General features: G+C 43.3%; 1 protein-coding gene across 4 annotated transcripts in view; it reads left to right on the forward strand.

Moving 5' to 3' along the window:
• The first annotated feature begins 454 nt into the window (after positions 1–454).
• The window catches only part of LOC310773492 (RCC1 and BTB domain-containing protein 1-like), a 40042-nt gene continuing 17491 nt past the window's right edge, over positions 455–23005 (forward strand). For 2 of the 4 annotated variants that reach the window (XR_014552537.1, XM_083633381.1), the window contains exons 1-11: positions 455–485; positions 601–630; positions 1735–1996; positions 2469–2619; positions 3353–3519; positions 5972–6133; positions 7445–7552; positions 7824–7966; positions 10977–11058; positions 12156–12282; positions 12972–13098. Coding sequence is in view for 3 of the 4 variants with exons in the window: in XM_083633381.1 (XP_083489507.1) it covers positions 614–630; positions 1735–1996; positions 2469–2619; positions 3353–3519; positions 5972–6133; positions 7445–7552; positions 7824–7966; positions 10977–11058; positions 12156–12282; positions 12972–13098 (1346 nt within the window). In the remaining variant the exon portion in view is untranslated. The remainder of the gene's footprint in view (positions 486–600; positions 631–1734; positions 1997–2468; positions 2620–3352; positions 3520–5971; positions 6134–7444; positions 7553–7823; positions 7967–10976; positions 11059–12155; positions 12283–12971; positions 13099–23005) is intronic. The other 2 variants (XM_083633382.1, XM_083633383.1) reach the window with 2 other exon arrangements.

Consider the following 23005-nt stretch of genomic DNA (forward strand, 5'->3'; position numbering starts at 1 on the left):
TAAATAGGCTACATGTCGCTCTGACATGCAAAACATAGGCTACATCAAAGCCTTTTGCAAACTGTTGCAAACAGTTTAGACTCCAAACAGTTTAGACTCTAAACTGTTATGTTTCCTCCAAAGTTTAGAGGAAACATAACGTTCAAGCTGAAAACGAACACAAACGTTGCGCAAAACTATTTAATTTACACTTTTTTTGAAAGGCAAGTTCGGCTTGTTGTTTTTCCAGCTAACTCTGTCTAACTTGACGCAATTCCTAGTTACTTCCGGAAATATCGTCTGACGTGGACGAATGGGCGGGGCCAGAGCCATGCCTGTCACTCAAGCTCTATCCGGTCGGGTCCCTTGCGTTGCGCCTTTACTTTGAAGAACAGTACCGGAAGTCTTATTTCTGATACTTTTTTGCATTTTGACACTAGCTGTTTTCTCGTTTTAGCATCCTCTGCTGTCAACACCCGGGGCGGGGGCAAACTAATTTCATTCTGGTAATTTCATGCCACTAACGTTAACAGTTACATACGCTAAATAGCAGAGGTAATGCTAGGTGTCTCTGGCAGTGGTATTGTTATTAAATGTTGTCATTGTTTCTCTTTTTCACAGTTGACTCGGTGACATGGAGCGATGCTTTAGGTAAGAGCACATGAAAGCTAACGTTATAGCTTCTTCACTAGTGGAGCCCTAACTCAAAGTTAGCTAGCAAGCTGTGGTGCCAGCCAAATGGCTACAATGAACAGTTTAAACAGACATGTAAACGCCAAATCATTTGGTCGTCTCCCGCGAGTAGAAAAGTGCAAAAGCCGCTAGTTGGCTAACGCAAACTGAACTCGTTGGTGAGTGACAAACATTTGCTCGCTCAGACTTGCTGTTCGATGCGTGTTAGCCAGATATACGTTCTCCTGTATGGAAGATAACAGTAACGTTACACACCGAATTGCCGTTAAAAATACGTGAATTTAATGTTTTCTTGCTTCTCGGCAAGGTTTGAAATATGACTGAAAAGTTGAACGAGAAATGACGAGAAAACTGCTCAGCCAGCATCAATTCAGCCCGTTTGAGGTAAATGAAATCTAAATAAATCTGGCTGAACCAGATTCCATGGCAATGAAGGCACGCCATGACTTGATCCAGGGGTTCTTCAATGAGAAAGTTAATTTTGACTGCGAACTAGACACATTAATTGTTCTGTAGAACAACTGTAATCGGTGCATGTTATTTATGATTTGAATGTGCATCTGTGTTTATCTCTGTCTACTAAACAAAAAAGTGGTTGAAGCAGCTGCGGTCTGGCTATGAAACATCATCTTGATCTGTTTCATGAGTGAATTGGAAATGTTAATGTGCATAAACTCACTTCGAATGCAAAGATGAGGCTAGGTCATGAATACAATTTAGCAGACAAATCTGCTGAATGGTATCACATGTGACGAAATAAAGACGGGGTCCGGTTTCTAAATACTGGCAGCTTAGCTGTAAATTTGGTCTAAGCAAGCAGCAGTTTAAAGTGCAAAACAACAAAAAGTCCCCTGTATCTCTTCTGCATGCTCGTTTATAGTTTTGTCAGCTTTTTCAGTCTATGTGGACTTTTCTCAAGAAAAAAAAAAGCTGACCATACTACAACAAAAGCTGCAGACTGGTTAGTGGTTTGTTTGTGTGTGTGTGTGAGAGAGAGAGAGAGTGAGTAATAGAGACTTGTTTCTTATTATTGTTCACATCTACCGCTTGTCCTATCTGAAGTGTCAGTGGGGACAGCTCTGCTCCTCCCTCCCCTGCTCCTCCCTCCTCCTCTCCTGCTTCTCCCGTTCTTCCTCCTCCTCCCCTCTCGGCCCCGACTCCTCCTCTCCGCCAAGGGAGGCCCAGGTCCTCGGGAGCCATGGTGGACGTCAGCATGTGGCCCCTGTTCACCTTGCTGAGCCCACAGGAATTAGCCAACGTCCGTCAGGCCTGCATCTTCGGAACGTCTGCAAACGAAGCCATCTACATCACGCATGAAGATGAGGTGAGGTGTGTGTGTGTGTGTGAGAGTATCTGTGGGCCTTCAGACGTCGGAAAAAGTCTTATGTAGTGGCTATTCTAAGAGCTTTTCCCAAGACAGTTCAACGGCAGTATAGGGTGAGCACCAATGTGTATAATACGGGTTACTCAAGTTGCGTTATCGCGAATTGCGTTACTCGCTCCATAATAAACTAAGAAAGACTTGGATCTTAGATTATCAATGTAAGACCTTAAAATATATTAAAATATCATAAATATAGTTATTAGTTTTCTCCAAACGAACTGGTCAAGTATGTGATCATCTATGAAGAAAGATGACAAAACAATCTGTGCATGCCAGTGGCAGTGCTTGATGTCTTTCTTCTCTGTTTTCATGTCCGTTTAGCTTTAGTTCCACACTAGTTTGTCTTGGGTCATTCTCACTTCATTATCTAGTCATGTAAGTATGTGTTTATAGCTGTGTTATTGTTTTCCAGGTCTTTGTGTTTGGGCTGAACAGCAGTAACTGCCTGGGTACAGGAGACAGCCTAAGCAGCATTGTGCCAAAGAAACTGGACTTCCTGCGGGGGAAGAAGGTGGTCAGCCTGAGCTATGGCAGCGGACCGCACATCCTGCTGGCTACTGAGAGTATGTTGTCTATTAGGAAATAACGTACATACATTTTCTTTGTATTGGGATTGCACTCTTTACCCATCCATTTAGTTGATAATAAGCTCAAATTCCTCGCCAACATTAATAGGGAAAGAGTGAGGGTCAGGGAAGATAACTGGGCTGTTGTAGAGTGAGACCATCCAAAACTGACAAGCCCCAGGAGGATTATTTGGTATTTTTAGTGTAGAAATCTGGGTGCTCTTTACTATCCGAGTGGTAATTCATGAGGAAATGTATGTGAAAGTATAAAATTCCAAAAACAGAAAAGTTTGCAAAAGTACTCCTTTACTGACTTGTGACAAATCTCAAACATGTCTCAAACATTTCATAATACATATTTACATAGACATTTTTCTTTTCAAAATTTCAGGGGTACAGAGGATTAATTATCAGTGCACAATGCACAAAAGCCCAATGCACCAGCCGCTATACTTGAATACATATAAATGTACTGGTGGAAGGATGGTGATTTTATAGCACAGAAATATATGCCAAAATTGTGAGTGAATACTTTTTCTAGCCAATAGCTACATTAGCATGTAGGCAACTTCTTTACATGCAGTCTTTTCTATTTTAAAAACGACTTTGGCAGATACCAAATCGGCATGTGAAATTCTGCATTCCCAAGCTGCTATGAACAGGTGACGAAGCTGTTCAAACTCGTCTGATCTCAACCTGGGTTGCCATCTTTTGTGTCGATTTGCCGCAGATGGAGAACTTTTTGCTTGGGGCCACAATGGCTACAGCCAGCTGGGGAACGGGACTACCAACCAGGGAGTGTCCCCGGTGCTGGTGACTACCAACCTCCATAACAAGAAAGTGAAAGAGGTGGCCTGTGGCTCGCATCACTCCATGGCCCTCACTTATGATGGGGAGGTGATTATTATGAACATAAGATGTATGACACAAAATGATGTTTTTGAAAGAACTCTTAACAGAGATACTGAATTTAGTATTGAATTGTGAAGGGACCAGTCCTTCCCATGTGGTTTCTAAGTATCTTCAGCTATGATTTTATCAAGGCACCTCCATACTAATCCTCTAACAGCACTGTGTCCACCGGCGTGGGAAGTGGAGAGCTGCCGGCGCTGCAGCCCCCCCTGGTGGTGGTAGCCCCTGCACCTTTCTGAGCAGCCCCCCTGGATTTTCACTTGGCAATAACTTTAAAAATTAAAAATTTGAATTCAAAACAAAAACATAGTATAAACTCTTTTATAAATATGGGTAGAATGTGTTTAAAGAGACTATGGAAAATATAGCCTATTTATTGAGGAGTGCTTTCATTGTGAAATTCCTCCTCACGGACCGGATCTTCCAAATCCACTTCACGACACATCCGTGACTTGACATAGCAGCAAGCAGCAGAATGCCTGCCAGCAGTAATGTAAACATTTCAGAAAATAAAGTGAATGCTGTTAGTTACCAAAGTTACTGAGGACACCACACCAGGTTAATGTGAATTACCAGCGTTACTGAGGACATTCCAGGCTCAGAACAGCTGCAGCCTGGAGTGCTCTGCTAAGTGCCACACAGAAGGAAAAAAAGTAAGTGGATCATTCTGTAATATTGGGCAATTAAATTCTGAGCATGGCAGTTAGGGCTGTGAATCTTCACTGGCCTCACGATTCGATTACGATTAATCTGTCAACGTAATCGTAAAATATACATTTTCAAGTGTCCCTTATTTTATGCTGCCCATTTATAGTTTCAGAACTTTCTTTAGCTGTGCTAATCAGAAATGCATGTAAGCGGTGCAGGTGTGCAGCAGGCCTGAGGTTTGCATCAGGTCCCAGTCCACCCTGCCTTCTTCTCCACCCTCTCTCCCTGACACGCCAAAAATACCCAACAAAAAGTGACACAAATTTGTGAATATTTTCCTTTAATGTCGATACAAAGGATCGCTCGGTCGGAATGTTGAAACACGCATTTCAAACCCCGATATTTGCAAAGATCCACCCGCCTCTCCCTTCTCTCTGACACTGTGTGTGTGTGTGCGCGCTAGGGCTGTCCCAAACGATTATTTTCTTATCGATTAATCTAACGATTATTTTTTCGATTAGTCGATTAATCTAACGATTATTTTTTATTTAATTTTTGTATTATGAGAGATGAGAGATGAGATAAACTTTATTGTCCCTGGAGGGAAATTTGTCTTGGGCAAAAAGTGCCAGTGCCAACATCGGTGTTACAGACACAGTAACAAAAACAAACACGGTCACAGTCACAGCATTGCACTTCACCACATAAAGAGTGCCAGCTAGACACAAGATTGCACTATTTCGAAGATTGCACATGCCCTATTGCATAGTGTGTTTAAATCATCAAACCAGTTAATAAGGGAAGAATAAAATAAGCAATAAAACCATAATACCATAAAAATCATACAAATAGAAATCAAATAAAAATGAAATTAAATCAATTAAAATTAAAACAAATCAAAATCGGCAGCGGATTTGATAAAAGAATAAAAGAATAAACCAATAAAAAATGGGATTAAGATCTTTTATTATTATTATTATTATATAACAATAAATTTACCCAAAACAAATAAATAACCAAAAACTTCTCAATTTCAGTATTTTATTTAACCATCTCATTCTCTTTAACAGTCCAACATAAAATCTCTCAAATAAAATTAAAGCAAGAGCTTGTCCTCAAATAAACATGCTGGGGGTCCGTATAGAAAGTGGAAATCGAAATGGTTAAAAGTTAAATCAATTTGGTCATTCAGTGGCATTTTACTGCCATGTAAAGTAACGACAAGTAACAGTTAGCCGCTAACATTAGCCACACTATTTTTGTTTTGAGACGATTGTGACGCGTCAAGGCACGTAGCGTGCGTCGACGTAATTACGTAGTCGACGTCATCGATTACGTCGACTCGCTGGGACAGCCCTAGTGCGCGCGCGTGCTGCGAGCCGCTCATACATCTGTTAAAATAGTTGCAAAATACCCAACCAAAAGTGACACAAGTGTCAATATTTTCCTTTAATGTCGATACAAAGGATCACTGGGTCGCAATGTTGAACCACGCATTTCAAATGGAGCGACTTACAGTTGAAGACTTGTGACTTGGAACATTACTGACATTGGGCTGAAAACTCAGACACCCTTCCTTGTCGCCTGGAGCCAGTCTCCCCAAATCTCTGTGCACACACATCTCCCCACACACGTCTCGCCACGAACACACAAAGTCACTTGAAGTGACTGCACCACTTGAAAAGTCTTAAATGTGACCTTTTGAAACTTGTGGATACCCTTGAATATAATATTTGTGCTTTTGTTCCTCTTCTTGTGCCCTGACGTGCATGCCTGCCTGCCCCTCTAGGTCTTTGCATGGGGTTACAATAACTGCGGCCAGGTCGGCTCAGGGTCCACGGCCAACCAGCCCAGCCCCAGAAGAGTTGCTCCCTGTGCCCTGCAGGGCAAGCATGTGGTGGGCATCACATGTGGACAGACGTCCTCCATGGCCGTGGCTGACAATGGAGAGGTAGGACGGCCGTGTGCACCATTAGAAGAGATTAAACTTGATGGATCCTCATAAGGAAATTGCAACATTACAGCAACAGATAACCGCATACTGTAAAACCCGCTATATAAGACTGTAAAACAGTGTGCAGTCTGTGCACCAATTTGGCTACGGTTCCCAAGTTGAGCGTCAGGTTTCCTCCCAGATTCAATGCACCACGGTGTCCGTTTGAATAGAGCAGTGGTTCTTAACATGGGGTACGGGTACCACTGGTGGTACGCGGGGGGTGAGGGCTGAACTCGTCTCTTTGCCTGTCTGTGGCATAGGCGTGTAACCAATCAAATAGTGCTGTGGGTGGGACACTGAGCAAGACTACAGAGACAGACAGGGGAGGCAGCTGCAACAGAGTCGAAGTAGCTGTTTATTTACCAAGCCTATTTATCCCAACTCTATTTTTTGGAGTAACTTAATATTACTTTTTTTTTTTTCATATTCATTTTTCTTTGTATACCACTATGCTGAGAACATCTACACTGTTTGCATAGCTTATTTGAATGTTTGTTTGTTTTTAGTCAAAGTAGCACATTTTTAAATTAAATCTTTTTTTTTTTTAGTGGGGTTCTTATCTGGGGTTCTTATCTGGAGGAAACCCCCAGGCGAGCACGGGGAGAACATGCAAACTCCGCACAGAAAGGCCCTTTTGACGAGATAGCCCACCTGGGCAGTAGGCACTGAGGACATGGGAAGGGGGACACACCCTCAGTGCCCACAGCATCCCAGGCGGGAATCGAACCCAGGACCTTCCTGCTGTGAGGCGACAGCGGTACCACTGCGCCACCATGCTTTTTTTTTTACTGATCAGAAAAGATATCCAATCGGTTGAGGTTAAGGGCCTCGCTCAAGGGGACCTCAGTCAGTGCTGGTAATGAGGGAGGGGCAAGCATTGCTTTTTCACTTTCCCCACCCAGATTTTTCTTGCCGGTCCCGCGGGTTGAACCAACAACCTTCCGGTCACAAGCTCGCTTCCCTAACCTTTTCTGACTTTGGAAACATTTGAAAAGGGAAAAGGCAACATACTGTAACAACACTCTCTTAAAGGATGGCTTTACTGATTATCAACCCACTTTGTATCATTATAATGTCGTTAATATAAGCAGATGGTCAGTGTTTACCTTCGCTAAACGTTTTCCACAGAGAAATCCAACTCCTTTTGTCTGGCTTGCAGAAACTCCACCCCCGCCAGCTGCAAGTCATTAAGGCTCGTTAAGACTCTCCAATGTGCCCATACTTAAAAAATAAACAATAACACTTGAATGTGTATGTATGTTTTAGGTGTATGGCTGGGGCTACAATGGTAACGGCCAGCTAGGTGTCGGCAACAATGCAAACCAACTAACCCCCTGTCGTCTTGCTGCACTCCAAGGGCTGTGTATTCAACAGGTAACACACACCCAGATGCACAAAATCCCAATGCGTGTAGAAAACGCATTCAAAAGAAAATAGGTTAGAATAAGTTTTAAAAAGTGATTTAAAGGATGATACGTAACAGCAAAATCATCTTTAGTCTTGCATCTAGACTGAGGACATACTGGCAAGAAAGATGCCAGCTCATAATAACTGCCGCCAACTTGGTCCAGCATTGAAAATTGGTTGCCTAAAACTTGGGCAGTGTGTCTCCAGCTTTACTAGCTCCCCTCTCTATGGTTTCCAGGTGGTAGCGGGCTACGCCCACTGCCTGGCGCTAACAGATGAAGGGCTGCTGTACGCCTGGGGAGCCAATACCTACGGCCAGCTGGGGACTGGCAATAAGATCAACCAGCTCAATCCTGTACAGATCATGGCTGAGAAGGACAGGTAGGAGTGAACATTACATAAACGCCTAAGATAAACCGTAGAAAGTTCAGACATTCATTAAAACATTTCCAGGCAAATACGTGCATGTAAAAAGTTATAATGTAATATGAAAAGTTGTTGATGAAGCTATTGTCTGTATTAATAAAAGGTTTAGCGATGCATGATACTGGATTCTTTTTTTGCCGATATGCCGATATTTTCCAATTGTTACTGATATATGCCCACATTTTTCTCACCGAATTTCAGAGAACATTGGCCTCTCCTCTAATGGAATTAACATGTTAATATGCCGCCACTTGGCCAGATGGCCCACTGGCAGAATAAGATGCAAACAATGCTTTTCAAAATGTACACATTCACTGGGCAAATTAAGAAAACAGCTTCAATTTAGGTTATGTAAAACATGCAACATTTTTTATTTATGTAACATTTTCTTTCAAACAAAACTGTAAGATTCATCCTACAGGCTCTGATGGTGCTCTCTCTGGGTTAGGGTTAGCGTCATTTAAGTGCCATTTTATTGGCCTGTCATATCTGCAGAAATGTTTGTTTCGGGCCGATATTTCATTTTAAACCCTTCATCAGCTGATACTGATGACAAGCCGATATTGTGCATCCCTAAAAAAGTTATTGATGTTGACAAAGCCTCGTTGCTTTGTGGAAGACAAGCCTTTGTATTACGGAATAGACTGGCAAGTTTCACCCCATCCTGTTAGCGATATTTCTTTTCCCAGTATTTCTGACTTTGGAAACATTTGAAAAGGGAAAAGTGGAAGGCAAAAGGGAAAACTCTCTTAAAGGATGGCTTTACTGAATATCAACCCACTTTGTATCATTATAATGTAGTTAATATAAGCAGATGGGCAGTCTTTACCTTCGCTAAATGTTTTCCACAGAGAAATCCAACTCCTTTTGTCTGGCTTAGACCTTAGATGAGGTTTAGTCAACCTCATCTCTTTTTGTTTAGTCAAGTTTTAGTCTACTAAAAGTTTGAGTATTTTAGTCTCGTCTTAGTCAATGAAACTAAAAGTCTGAACATTTTAGTCTCGTCTAAAAGTCCTTACACATCAAGAGCGATGCGAATATACGGCACGAAATTGCGATGCGAGTTTTGACCCACCTGTCAATCACAGCCACAGATGTGTACACGTCGGAAGCGAATTTCTGAAAAATCGACCATGTTTCGAAAAAATAAACACCGCAATAACGCTCAGCGAAACTTCGCCGTTGGTATGCACGGTTGCATTGACTGATATAGGTTCGGAAAGTATTATTGACGTGCGAATTAATCGCTTGAAAAAAACGCTCCCGATGTGTAAGGACCTTTTAGTCTTGTGGAAAAAGGTGGTCGACTAACATTAGGGAGAAAGAATATCGGCCGATATATCGATATCGGTATTTTTTTACTCCCTAATATCGGTATCGGCATCGGCCTCAAAAATCTTTGAACTTGCAGGAAAATGATCTTAACTCATTCTCTGCCAAAGACGTACCCGGACGTACTTTTAACAATGGCGTTCTGTGCCAAAGACGTACTCGGACGTACTTTCATGTTTTGGCTGTTTACATTACATCAGACACTTTCCCAGCCTGTGACATTGTTTCAGGTCAAACTGATAAAAGGAACCCGCTAGTTTAGTATTTATGGGTGGAGCCTGTGGTCGAAACAGAGTCCGACCCAGAGTTCTCGGATGGCGACGATGGCGAGGAAGACGCCGGCGTTTTTGTTGTTGCTCGAAGGCTCCCATTCACAGCGTTCTGATCCGTCTGACACAGATGAATCGGAGGAGGAGAAATGGGTGCCACTTGGAGAGAGCGATGACGATGGTAAAAAGTAGCCTATTTTTTGTATCGCGTTTGAGATGAAATGATCACACACACAACATTCGAGTATAATTGTCACGCATTGTTTATAACTTATGCCGCCGGCATGACTCGCTTCACGTTTCCTCTTGCCAGCTCTCCCTCTCAAGGGAGAGCTCTGTCACACTCAAGGGAGGGGGAATCACATGGATACGTCAAACGCGTCAAACCGCGTCACACACCCGTCCCCAGCAACCAAGGCGAAACATGTGTCACATAAACATTTAAAAGTTTACAGCACTAACGTAGCTATTGTGTGATCTTCTGTGCTAACGTTAGTTATGAGAGGTAACGTGACAGCAGGTAACGTTACAGCACTCGTTATTCCTGTGTGTGTCTGTGTGTGTGTGTGTGTGTGTGTGTGTGTGTGTGTGTGTGTGAGAGAGAGAGAGAGAGAGAGTGTGTGAGTGTGACCACATAAGGGTTCGTTCCATTTGTTTATGCTTTTATCAAGCTAAGCTAAAAATCCACATGGCAACTGTAAAAGTAAATTATTTATTTGATTTTGTGCACATATTTATCATACTTTGATAAATACTGCGGCCAAGCCTCATCTGTCAAGAAACCCCAGGGGCCAGACTCTCTCTCTCTCTCTCTCTGTAGCCGCTCACTGGGCGGGATGGACCGACACAGCTCCCTCAAATACATTCTCTTATTTTTTATTTTTTATTTATTTATTTGGGAAAACAAATACTGTATATGTCTGATGTGTCACTGAGGCAAAAAATAAAAGGCTCAAAAGAGAGTTCTGCTTGAAACGGTGTCCTTCACTAAAAACCTCTTTTTCTCATATTTCTGTCCCAAGGAGGGCATTTTTAGTGAAAACAAGCTAACTTCCACTGCTTGTAACTAAACAAGGAAACATGGGAGAGTTTCAGTTTTTTACAAGGGGTAAGAGAGTCTCTGCTTTATTGTGAGATATGTTGTGTAATTTTATTCCTAGCACAGAATATTCTGTGGGTCCTGGAAGATCAGGAAATATGCTCAAAATCCTGGCACTGGGAGCACACAGACCGAAATGACCCTGGCAGAGAATGAGTTAAGGAGGTCCTAAAAAAACAATGTATGTATAGGAAGGCAGTGATGAATTGTGATTGTGATGCAGAGGCAATCTTTTGACTGTGTGTGCCTTTACTTTAACACACAGCCCTCTCTCACGCAGCAGGGTTGTAGAGATCGCCGCCTGCCATTCAACACATACCTCAGCAGCCAAGACCCAAAGTGGACAGGTATGTGTGTGTCTAGCTCACTCTTCCCCACATTTTCTACTGTGAATCTAGTCTTCAGTATATGTGACAATTGATGAACATATTCTCACAATAATTGAGTAGCTCGAAGTGATGAGAATCAGGTGTGCGGAATGGGAAGCAAACAGAATCTGTTAAACATCTACAGAAAAAAGAGAAACGGTTGAATTGGTTAATGTCAACAAGCTGTTGAAATGTTCTGTTCTCTTTAGGCGGACTATCCAAATAAAGTGTTACCAATATTGTAGAAGATTTTGCTCCGTTTCACCATCCTCTATCTTAGAAAATATTTCCAAAAAGAGGAGAGACTCTGGGAAGTTCCACTTTCTCTGTGTGTAATGCTCCCATTCCCCACTAACTGTAACGTCATGAAAACCATTTTAAATGTAATTTTGTGTCCCTGACCAGTCAAAGTTATCTGTAGCACATGTACAAAGATTCATTCAAATCCCAGGAACACTCCGCTTATTTCTTCATGGGAACATGTTAATTTGGGGATGGGAATGGAGATGGAGACGTGTCAAAGAGATGCTTTCTAAATTAGTGCTAAATGAGTGAGTCTCTCTGTTTTATGGCATAAATTGCTTTTTCATCATCGCTATTAATATTTCACGGCACAAAAAGCATGGCCTTTGTGCCTAGTGCCTACTGGTTTACGTGTGGTCCAGGGCACTATTGATAAATGCCACAAAAGTTCTTAAAGGGATAGTTTGGTTTGTTTGAAGTGGGGTCCTATCAGCTAGTTGCATACACTAACTGAAATAGGTACAGTGATCTGGGCACTGAGCGCACCGTTTATCGAGACCCAGCACTCCAAGCAACAGCCTCCACAGCTCTTGGCTGTTGAGCTGTTGAGGCTGTTGCTTGGAGTGCTGGGTCTCGATAAACGGTGCGCTCAGCGCCCAGATCACTGTACCTATTTCAGTTAGTGTATGCAACTAGCTGATAGGACCCCACTTCAAACAAACCGAACTATCCCTTTAAATTGTTCCCACTTACAATTGTTACAATTTATCGGTCATAGGTTAATGTATCGATCCCTAATGCTGATGAGGCTTGTTGTGATCCCTGTGCTCAAGGTGTATATGTGGGGCCAGTGTCGGGGCCAGGCCATCGTCATGCCCCACCTCACCCACTTCACCGCCACCGACGATGTCTTCGCCTGCTTTGCCACGCCCTCCGTCATGTGGAGGCTGCTGTCCATGGGTGAGGGAGGGAGGCGTTCAACAATGTTATGTTATTGTAATTGTAAAATTGTAATTGTAAATTATGGATGGGATGATATATTGCTATATTCAATATAACGCAATATGAAACTGTGAGGTGTGAGGAAAATGTGACTGTGAGGCAGAAAAAATTATCTTATTCGCTCCATAGTAATCACAAATGAGATGCTTGACATTACAATTTCACAATCCCTATTTTTCCCAATATTTAATGACTACAAATGAATGCAACGTTTCAATCCACGCAGTGGGTCTTCATCAGACAAATTGACATATTACATATATAGATATAGATATAGATAGATATAGATATATGTGTGTGTGTGTGTGTGTGTGTGTGTGTGTGTGTGTGTACGTACATGACAGACGGCTAGTATGTACTGTATATATACTGTATATATTATACATACATAATGTATGTATGCACACACACACAAACACATTTTTGAATTGTTTACATTCTATCAAGCCAATGCCATTGCTAGAAAGATTTGTGGCTCAGAAAATAAACATAATTCTGCACAGTGCACATGTGAACCACATGTCGCTTATTGAACCATATTGTGAGAGAAACATCATCCTATCCCTAAAAGATATTGTTAAAGGGATTTTAAAACAGTGGTATTATAACATGGAGATAAGGTGGAGGGTAATTCTATTCTATTCCAGAGCATGATGACTTCCTGACAGTTGCCCAGGCTCTGAGGAAAGAGTTTGACAGTCCGGAGACAGCCGACCTCAAGTTCAGCGTCGACGGCAAATACATCCACGTCCACAAAGCCGTGCTGAAGATCAGGTGTGTGTGTGTGTTTATAGTTATAAACACAAAGCCGTGCTGAAGATCAGGTGTGTGTGTGTGTGTGTTTATAGTTATAAATCCAAATGAAATAAATATACAATGAAAGTATTATTCAGGGGTTCCCATGGGTCCTTGAAATGCTTGAAAGTTTCTGAATTTGAGAGAAAAAATCAAGGCCTTGAAAGTTTTTGAAAATAGGAATAGACATGGATCATTGAAAGTGCTTGAATCGATATATTTTATTCAAGAATAGAAATGTAACTTTTCTTAATTACTTTACTTACTTTATTGCATTTAGCAGACGCTTTTATCCAAAGCGACGTACAGAACATGAGTATAAGAACATGGAATAAAAGAACATACCGTAAATTCCGGACTATAAGCCGCGGCTTTTTTCCCGTTTTTTGGCCCCTGCGGCTTATATAACGGTGCGTCTTATCTATGGATTTTTTCAGAAAAAAAAAAAAAAAAAAAAAAAAATCTCTCTTTTTTAGCACTCTTTCTAACTATAAATCCACTTCTGTTTTAATTTCCTCTCTTGCCCTCTTTTCACCACACCGCGGACACTGTGTGCACTGTAAAAATAAACAACGGTGGTGTTGTGTTATGTTGTTTTGTTGAAATGTTGTAATACGGTAAATGGGAGCTTCCTCAAACAGCCATCTCTTCCCGACAATCCCCTCTGTGCGTGACCACTTACATATGGTAATTACGGTAAGCAAACGGCCACTCGGGCAACAACTCCCTCCCCCGACTACCAGGAGAAAATCACAAACTTCGGCGAATTCACACAAAGGAAGATCAAGGAATATTCACAACAAGACGAGCAGTAGAAGCAACACTCTCACTTACCATGGGGAAGGTACGCAGAAATTCACACGAGGCAGCTTTCAAGTTGAAAGCAGTCAATCTCGCATTAAAAGAGAGCAGCCGCCGATCAAACAGAGCAGCCGCGCGTAACCTGGGCAAAAGGGACTGTCCGTCCGGGGGAGAACTACTGAACAACTCCCTCCCGACTATCAGGAGAAAATCACAAACTTCGGCGAATTCACACAAAGGAAGATCACGGAATATTATAGGAGTGTGAAAACATCCACAATTACCAACGGGTTCCAAAACGCTGGACTGCTGCGGGATGAAGAGGATGACGCCACGGGGACTGCCCCCTAGTCCGATACCTCACGAGTCCGATACCTCACGAGTCCGACACCTCATGGTTTTGGGTTAGGGTCTGGGGGAGGTTAGGTTTAGGCGTGGGGGTGGGAGAGGTTAGGTTTTGGGTTAGGGTCTGGGGGATGTTAGGTTTAGGCGTGGGGGTGGGAGAGGTTAGGTTTTGGGTTAGGGTCTGGGGGAAGTTAGCCTCTTTTTTCGGACTCGTGAGGTGTCGGACTCGTGAGGTATCGGACTCGTGCCATGGCACCTGAAGGAGAGAGGAGAGTGGTTGACGAAGCCACCCTGAACCTGTTCGTTTCCGACACTGAAGATGAGGACTTTGGTGGTTTCAGTACGCAGGAAGAAGAGGAAGACGAGGATTAGTGACTTGACTTCTCTGGTTACAGGTTTGCTGCACATATACGGTAGCCTATTGTTGTGTGATTTTGTCTGGGGATTAGTGACCTGACTTTTGTTTTGTTTTGTTGAAATGTTAATAAATGGGAGCTTCCCCAAACAGCGATCTCTTTCCCGACATTCCTCTCTGTGCACGAACCCTTTCATATGGTAATTAAACATCAAAACACCCGCGGCTTATAGTCCGGTGCGGCTTATAGAAGAAAAAAATAGTCAATTTTGGTCCCGCGGCTTATACACCGGTGCGTCTTATAGTCCGGAATTTACGGTAGTCAATAAATATAAAAGTGCATAACAGTATACAAAACACGGTGTGCAAACTGCATTAAAATTCAACTATCAAGCCGCACATTCAGCAACATCCAAACAATAACAATGTATAAAATGTTTGCATCAAGCCATTCATTCCACATCATACAGCAATAAACATTCAACCATAACTAATATTACTTCCATTCACATCCTTCTTAATCATCAATTTGATAGTGAACATAAAAGAGATGGGTCTTGAGTCTCTTTTTGAAGATGGAGAACGATTTTGCGGAACGGATGGAGTGTGGCAAATCGTTCCACCACCGGGGAACCACAGAGGAGAACAGACCTCTCCGTGACATTGGACTAGTTGGTGGGGGTAGTGCCAGGAGTCTTTCATTAGCGGAGCGTAGTGAGCGGGAGGGGGTGTAGAGATGGATGAGTGAGCTCAGGTAGCCAGGTGCTGTATTTGTTGCAGTTTTGAAGGCGAGTGACAAGGCTTTAAAGTCCCTGGAAACCAGAAATATTTCTTTATTATTTAGCATTTTGAGTTCATCACATCACAGGACCCTATGTTAATAAGCCACCAGCCAAATTTGAACGATGATGAACGTCGCAAAGTATATAAATTTAGGTTTGACAGTCGTGGCAAAACTCATGGGGAATCAATTATTTTTTAGAGTGTATTTCTCCCGCGGACTGTGTGGGCGTGTCCCATCTGCAGCAGGTTTTCCGAGAGAGAGAGAGCGCGAGACAGAGGGGGGGGAGGGAAACGGAGAAAGAGATCGAGTTACACAGCACTCGTGCTGTGTGTCCACAGCACGAGTGTGTGTGTGTGTGTGTGTGTGTGAGAGAGAGAGTAACCTCGCGTCAACAGCCTGTGTGTCTCTCTCTGTGCTCTCTCTCTCACTAGTCCCGAGAGAGAGAGAGAGAGAGAGAGAGAGAGAGAGAGAGAGAGAGAGAGAAAAAAAAAGCATAGCGCTTGGCAGACGGCACACAGAGTGGGAGGTAAGACGGACAGCAAGGGAGCGCTGTCACTGGGGGCAAAGAACGGACAAAAGGTGGGTGGGTGCGGATTGCGCGCGTGTACAAAGGTTATATAGAGCTTATGACGTCATAAGCTCCTGCGTTTTAGCACCTCGCGCACTGCTGTCTTCAATGAGGAAGTACTTTGTAGAATCTTGTAGAAAAGTGTCGATTTTAAGGCTTTGGGTTGAAAGTAATGTATAATAATTTCGGAGGCACAAAATTACTAACATAAGACCCTAAATAACATAGTTAGAACGTTTTTGTGGATTTTGGTTTCCAGGGACTTTAAATTTGATACGGGCAGCCACGGGGAGCCAGTGGAGGGAAATGAGCAGGGGTGTGATGTGTGCTCTTTTGGGTTGGTTGAACACAATTCGAGCTGCCATATTTTGGATCAACTGGAGGGGTTTGAATGTACTTGCGGGGAGGCCTGCCAGAAGGGCATTACAGTAGTCAATACGAGAAAGTACCAGTGCCTGAACCAGAAGTTGACAGGGGTGAATGGACAAATAGGGTCTAATCTTCCTGATATTGTAGAGGGTGAATCTGCATGACTGAGCGATTGAGGCGACATGGGTTTTATGGGAGAGTTGGTCATCGATTATGACACCTAGGTTTCTGGCAGAGTTTACGGGTACAAGTTGAGTTGGTCCGAGGTTGATATTGAGTTGCTGATGTATGGAGTGATTGGCTGGGATGATGATAAGTTCTGTCTTAGCGAGGTTGAGTTGGAGATAACGTTTACTCATCCAAGCGGAGATGTCAGCAAGGCAAGCAGAGATACGTGTTGAGGCTGTGGGGTCGTTGGGTGGAAAGGATAGGAAGAGCTGGGTGTCGTCAGCATAGGAGTGGTAATGGAAACCATGGGAATGGATGATGGAACTGAGGAAGATGGTGTAAACTGCAAACAGAGGAGGGCCGAGGACTGAGCCTTGAGGTACTCCTGTGTACAAGTCATGGAGTTTGGACCTGTCTCCCCTCCAGGAGACTCTGAAGGATCTCCCGGAGAGATATGACTCAAACCAGGAGAGCGCCGCTCCTGAGATGCCAAGCTCTGTAAGTGTGGAGATGAGGAGTTGGTGGTTGACCGTGTCAAATGCTGCCGACAGATCAAGCAGCAGTAATGCTGAGGACTGCCCGGCAGCTCTAGCCAGGCGCAATGATTCTGTGACTGTTTATAGTGTGGTTTCTGTGGAGTGCCCCTGTTTAAATCCAGACTGGTTTGGGTCATGCAAGTTATTGTCGGAGAGGAATTTGGAGAGCTGGGTGGGGAGTTCAAGGACTTTTGATAAAAAGGGCAGGAGAGAGACAGGTCTGTAATTTTCAACCAGGGTGGGATTAAGTGATGCTTTCTTAAGTAGCGGGGTGACACGTACTTGTTTGAATGCAGAGGGGAAGGTACCAGATGTGAGTGAGGAGTTGATGATTTGCGTTACAGCAGGAATGATTGTGGAGGAGATGGACTGAAGGAGGTTGGATGGGATTGGGTCCAGAGTGCAGGTAGTGGGGTGAGAGTCCATTAAAAGTTTGGAGACTTCCTCCTCTGTTAAGGGGGAAAATGAGGAGAGAGCAGGGCTGTTGATAGGGCGTGGAGAATGAGTATGGGTGGGGCATGAAAACTGGTTGCTGATGGCGGCGATCTTGTTAGTGAAGTAAGTGGCGAACATGTCTGACGTGATCAGGGTAGAGGGCAGTGGGGGAGGTGGGTTCAATAATGAGTTGAAGGCCATGAACATTTGTCGGGCGTCAGTGGCATTGGATATTTTGTTCTGATAGAATGAGGTTTTTGCTGTTGTAAGGCAGGAGGAGAATGATGAGAGAAGGGACTGGTAATCAGTGAGGCCTGAGGGATTTTGGGATTTGGTCCATTTCCTCTCCGCTGATCTGAGGGTTGATCTTTGTGTTCTGATAACGTCAGTGAGCCATGGACTAGGGGGGGTTTTCCGGGCAGGTTTGGTGGTTATGGGGCAGAGGTTATTAATAGCAATGGAGAGTGCAGAGCAGAGTGTCTGTGGCCTCATCGGCTGGGAGTCTGCAGAACTCAAGATGTGAGGGCATGGTGAGCATGACTGCACTGGAGAGTTGAGATGGAGTGACAGTTCGGATACCACGGCGGAAGGAAACCAGCTGTGGGGGGGGGGGGGGGGGGGGGGTTGGCGGTGATTTTGGAGGGAGACGGTGAATTGAAGAAAAAAGTGATCAGATAGGTGCAGAAGAGTGACAGATGGATCTGATGTCGGGCAGTTACGGGTCATGATGAGGTCGAGGATGTTGCCTGCTTTGTGTGTGGGAGGAGTGGGGATCAGTGTGAGGCCAAAGGAGGATATGAGAGAGATGAAATCAGTTGCATGGGGTTTGTCTGTGTGGATATTCAAGTCACCCATGACCAGCAGAGGGGTGTCGTTATCTGGGATGGATGAGAGTAAGAGGTCAAGATCAGTAGTAAAGTCCTTCAGATTGCTTCCAGGTGGGCGGTATATGACTAGGATGTAAATGTTAGTGGGAAAAGAGACCAGGACTGCGTGATATTCTAATGATGAGATATTGTTCAACGGAGAGAGTTGAGTGAATTTCCAGTTTTTTGAAATAAGGATTCCGGTACCTCCCCCACGGCCCGTGGGGCGAGGTGTGTGAGAGAAGGTGGAGTCGGTGGAGAGAGCAGCAGGAGTGACTGAATTTTCGGGGCGGATCCATGTTTCGGTGAGGGCGAGTATTTGGAGGTCTGATGGGCTAATGAGGGATTGTATGAGCTCAGTTTTATTTGCAGCTGACTGACAGTTCCATAGGCCAAAGGTGAAGGGGAGTGGGTGGATGTGGCAGGTGTGAGTGAGTGGGGGCTCTCAGAGGTAATAGTGATAAGATTGGGATTGTTAACTGAACGAGCATGGGAGTTTACAGTGGCAGCGCGAGCATTTGATATGCATACAGTGATTTGGGAGGGCAATAGGACAATGTCCGATTTTGACACATACACATTGTCAAGTAATGGAATGGTTATCAGGTTATCCAAGTTAATATAGTTCATCATGTATGGTAAATTCCACAGGTTCCGTTTGATGTTTGTGTGAACTGGAATTCGACAGCCAGACACAGAGAGAGGACAAAATGTTTCAGAGGATGGTGTGGAGGTGATACGTCCTCCTCTCCGCCAGGGGGAGCTGGTGAGAGGATTAGCATCAGAGGAGTGTGTGGGCTGTTGACCAGGAGTGTCCAGGCAAAGAGCGTGGAAGGAAAGAGACGTCACTCCGGCCATTTTTGGAAACCGAATGCCCCTCGCAGTGGTCAGCTGCGGCAGCGCTGGCCCCTATAATCAGCCTCTCTAAACAGTAACTCAACGGGAGAACACTTAAACTTCGGGGATTCACATCTTTTCCGGGCGTACTGCAAATCTTGATTGAAGTGGTGTAGTGCTAACCTGACGCTGCCAGATGGACGGTTTAGCTCCACATTACATTTCACTAAACCAGTCGAGGATTACGTCAAGAGAATCTCTTTTGATCTTGCGAGGTTATCCATCTTGCAAGCAAGGTTAGTGTAGTGCAGGGATGTAAAACAACAACCATATTGTGGAAACTAAGCAAAATTTTTCGTCCCCCCCCCCCCCCGTTTTTTTCAAGATAAATAGCTAATGAAAAGGACCCGAGGTTAAAACCACAGCAACGCACTTCTGACGGAGTGGACGACAGCCGCATTTGCGCAACAGTGGCAACACAAACTGCAGGATTAACATATTTTCCGGGCGTATTGCAAATCTTGGTCTATTCTATTTACTTATACTATTTACTTATTTATTCAATGGCAGGATCAAAGCAGAAACATGTAAACGTTCATTCTGAATTTCATTTATTAAATAAATACAGCACTTTGAAATCATGGGTTCAGATTGACTAATTCAATTTACTGATTGATTTATTTCTAAAGAAAACACATTTATTGATGAAAGATCAGCTCCATGTGTGCTTATACTGTATATAGATAAAGCTGCATTAATTTGTCCCAATTTCCCCCCAGGGATCATTAAAGTCTTTCTGATTCTGATTACATTTGCTGAAAAATTCACTGACTACAACAGTATATGCAGACATTGTCCAGACTATAATCGGGGGGAAAAAATGTCAATGTAGAATTTGCAATCATGTATAAATCTATACCCATAACAAACATTCAAGTAAATGTATGTTAACGTAAAAATGTAGAGTGGATAGGCCTGGATAGACTGAACCTGGCTAGAAAAGTTAAGCTATTATTTTTTTTAAACTCTTTATTTAACAATTTTTCAAACAACAAAGAGACAAGACATGACATACCGTACTCCCATTGCTAAATCACCCATTTATAAATTAGTCGACTCGAGTGGAAACGGTCAAATCATGGAATTTTAATGCCAACATATAAACATAAATTAAAACACTTAATTGAGCCAATATAGCCAGATATTGCTCTTTGACATTCTTCAGACTACACAAAATACATAAAAGGTCCCCATAAGTTCTGTCTGGAGACATTTCTTTCTTTCTGACTAAAAACAAGGCCAGGTCGAAACCTGGCATAGGGCCGGTGTGCTCAGTAAAGTGCAGAACTCTGCCAAGCTGTATTGAGTCATTTGGGTAGTGTGCCTGTGCTGTAGTGTAGCCTATGTGGGTTAATAATCCTGGGTTTAAGCTTCATTAACATGAAGTGCCAGATTTATGGTTAATCTAGTAATATATATTATTTTCACACATAAATGTAGGCTATTGAAATGTAGGCTTATTATGTGGTGTATTCCCAGTCTCCCCCCCCCCCCCCATATACGTGTAGGCTATGTGTTTTTTTTACAATGAATTCGTATATCATTAATAATTGGGATTATTGTAAATATTAGGATAGGTGAGATCAGATGACTGCTTACCATGTAAAAGCTTTAATAACACTGGAATTGAGGGCCATAGACTATGGCCCAAAATTCAAATATAACACTATGGCCCATAGTGTTATTAAATATTGTACATGGTATGCAGTCATCTGATGTCCCCTCCCCTAAACATTACATGTCATGACTTGCTCCTTCCTTGGCAGAGATCTGTGCTCGAGCACATTGCCTCGTGTTTCACTGTAAACGAGTAGGCTATTGTGACAAGCGAACTTTTTCAGTGAAACAAGTTCGCTTGTCACACAATACTCGTTTGACTTATTTGAGGGCATGTATGTTTATCGTTCACGTTCGCTAACCTGTCGGTCTTTAAACTCTTTGAACAGGTCGGGGTGCCTGTCGGCAAGATGTTTAGCCAGGTTCGATGTGTTTGAGCCTTTCGCTTTGGTCGCGTTGAAGCACCTTTTACTTCAGGAGCAACTGCACGGCCGGGCGTCAAGTCAGCCAGAATGTACTAGTACGTCATCCGCTTTGTTGCTTTCAAAATAAAACGCTTATTGTAACCTTATTTATTTTGAGTAGCGTTACAGCCACAGTTTCACGCCATATAACATCACAACGAGTATTTTGATACAAGGTTTGCTGCTTCATTCATTGAAATACCTTTTCTCCTCCAACGTGCATCAATAAGCTATTTACTTTTGTTTAACACATTGAGTGCCAGCCATTTTTTCATCCTGTAGGTAAGTTGTGCCAGGTTTTTTTTTGAGGATTCTGGCTCATTTTACAAGAGCCGAGGATTATTTTCTGTTAAGAATTCATGAACACCAATCATCTAAAAATAACTAATAGAATGTGTGCTTTCTCTGTCTAAAAGAGTTAGTTTGCAGAGTTAGTAGTTATGTAGATATTAGCCGTTGAGTACAGCATGGTTTCAGCGTCTGGAAATTTATTCAGAGATAAATGGCTTTTTGTGAAATTCGACAGAACAGTCACTTTAACCATTCATTTTTGGCATCAGTAAGACCGTCAGACATTCTAAACAATAGTTTTGAACAGTAATTTCCTCCATAACAACAGGAAACACCCCTCTCATTCAAACTCCTCCCTCCGTGTGTCTTCTCCTCCTTCCTCCTGGCTCTACAGCGGGCGTGTCAGAAGCGCGTTGCTGCTGCCTGCCTGCCTGCCTGCGTGCCTGCCTGCCTGCTTGCCTGCGTGCGGACGCTCCTTGTGCGAGTCAAGATGGGCCGGGGAATGCGTGGGCGATGGGCAGATGTTGATTCTGGCCTTTCTGAGGTGTTTCAAAGTGTGTTTCACCTATAATCTATTTTGCAAATCGCTCTCCGCTCTCTGTGTGCGGCTGCCTGCGCGGCCGCTCTCGGGCAAGACAAGTCTGGAATGGATTACTGTAAAATCGCCTCGCCATTTCCTTGAATGGCTTGCTCCCGCGGCAGTTTTTTCTTTGATTTCGCTCGTCTGGGGGAGCACTGTCAACACTTAGTGGGTCGGTAAAATAGATTATACACATTCTCTTGCTCCAATAGGGATCTCGAAGATGTAAAAGTTGTTGATTGATGTCCCACCGTCAAAAAAAAAAATGTTTATGTAAGAGGAGATATCTCGGCTCTGGCACTCAAGCGTTGGATTATGTAAGACGAATTATCTCGGCTATGGCACTTAACGTGTTAAGTAACATTATTTTGAAAGTTTTAACCGGAAGTTTTCCAGCTCTTCCCGAAAAAAGCTGCCTGGAGATATTCTCCCGAATGAGAAGCACGCTTCTTCATAGCGCACGCCCGATAAAACTCATTCAAAACGTTGCACTAGTTTACTGACTACACTGTCGTTTCCCATAACGTTAGTCACAAGAAATGTGGAGAAATAATCACTTTTTGGGAGACAATCGCATCATGGTGATCACTATTCAGCAACAATGGACATGTATTGGAAATGAAATGCCTTCGCTTGTTTCACAACTTGTCTGCTCCAAAGCGCTACTCCAACCGGAGATACTGTCTAAAGGTAGGCTTTAGAATGATGTTAGCTTAGCGTCACCTAATATCATCACAGTCAGTCCCTCTCCTGACAAAAAAATGCTCCAGGTAGCGCTTTTTCCATGCAAAAATGCAAACGTTATGTGTGAACAGCCCCATACACAGCAGATTACCCCTGCTCAGACATTACCATAGTAATCACACAGCC

The sequence above is a fragment of the Poromitra crassiceps genome (genome assembly GCF_964638095.1).
Source record: "Poromitra crassiceps genome assembly, chromosome: 3".
NCBI lineage: Eukaryota > Metazoa > Chordata > Actinopteri > Beryciformes > Melamphaidae > Poromitra > Poromitra crassiceps.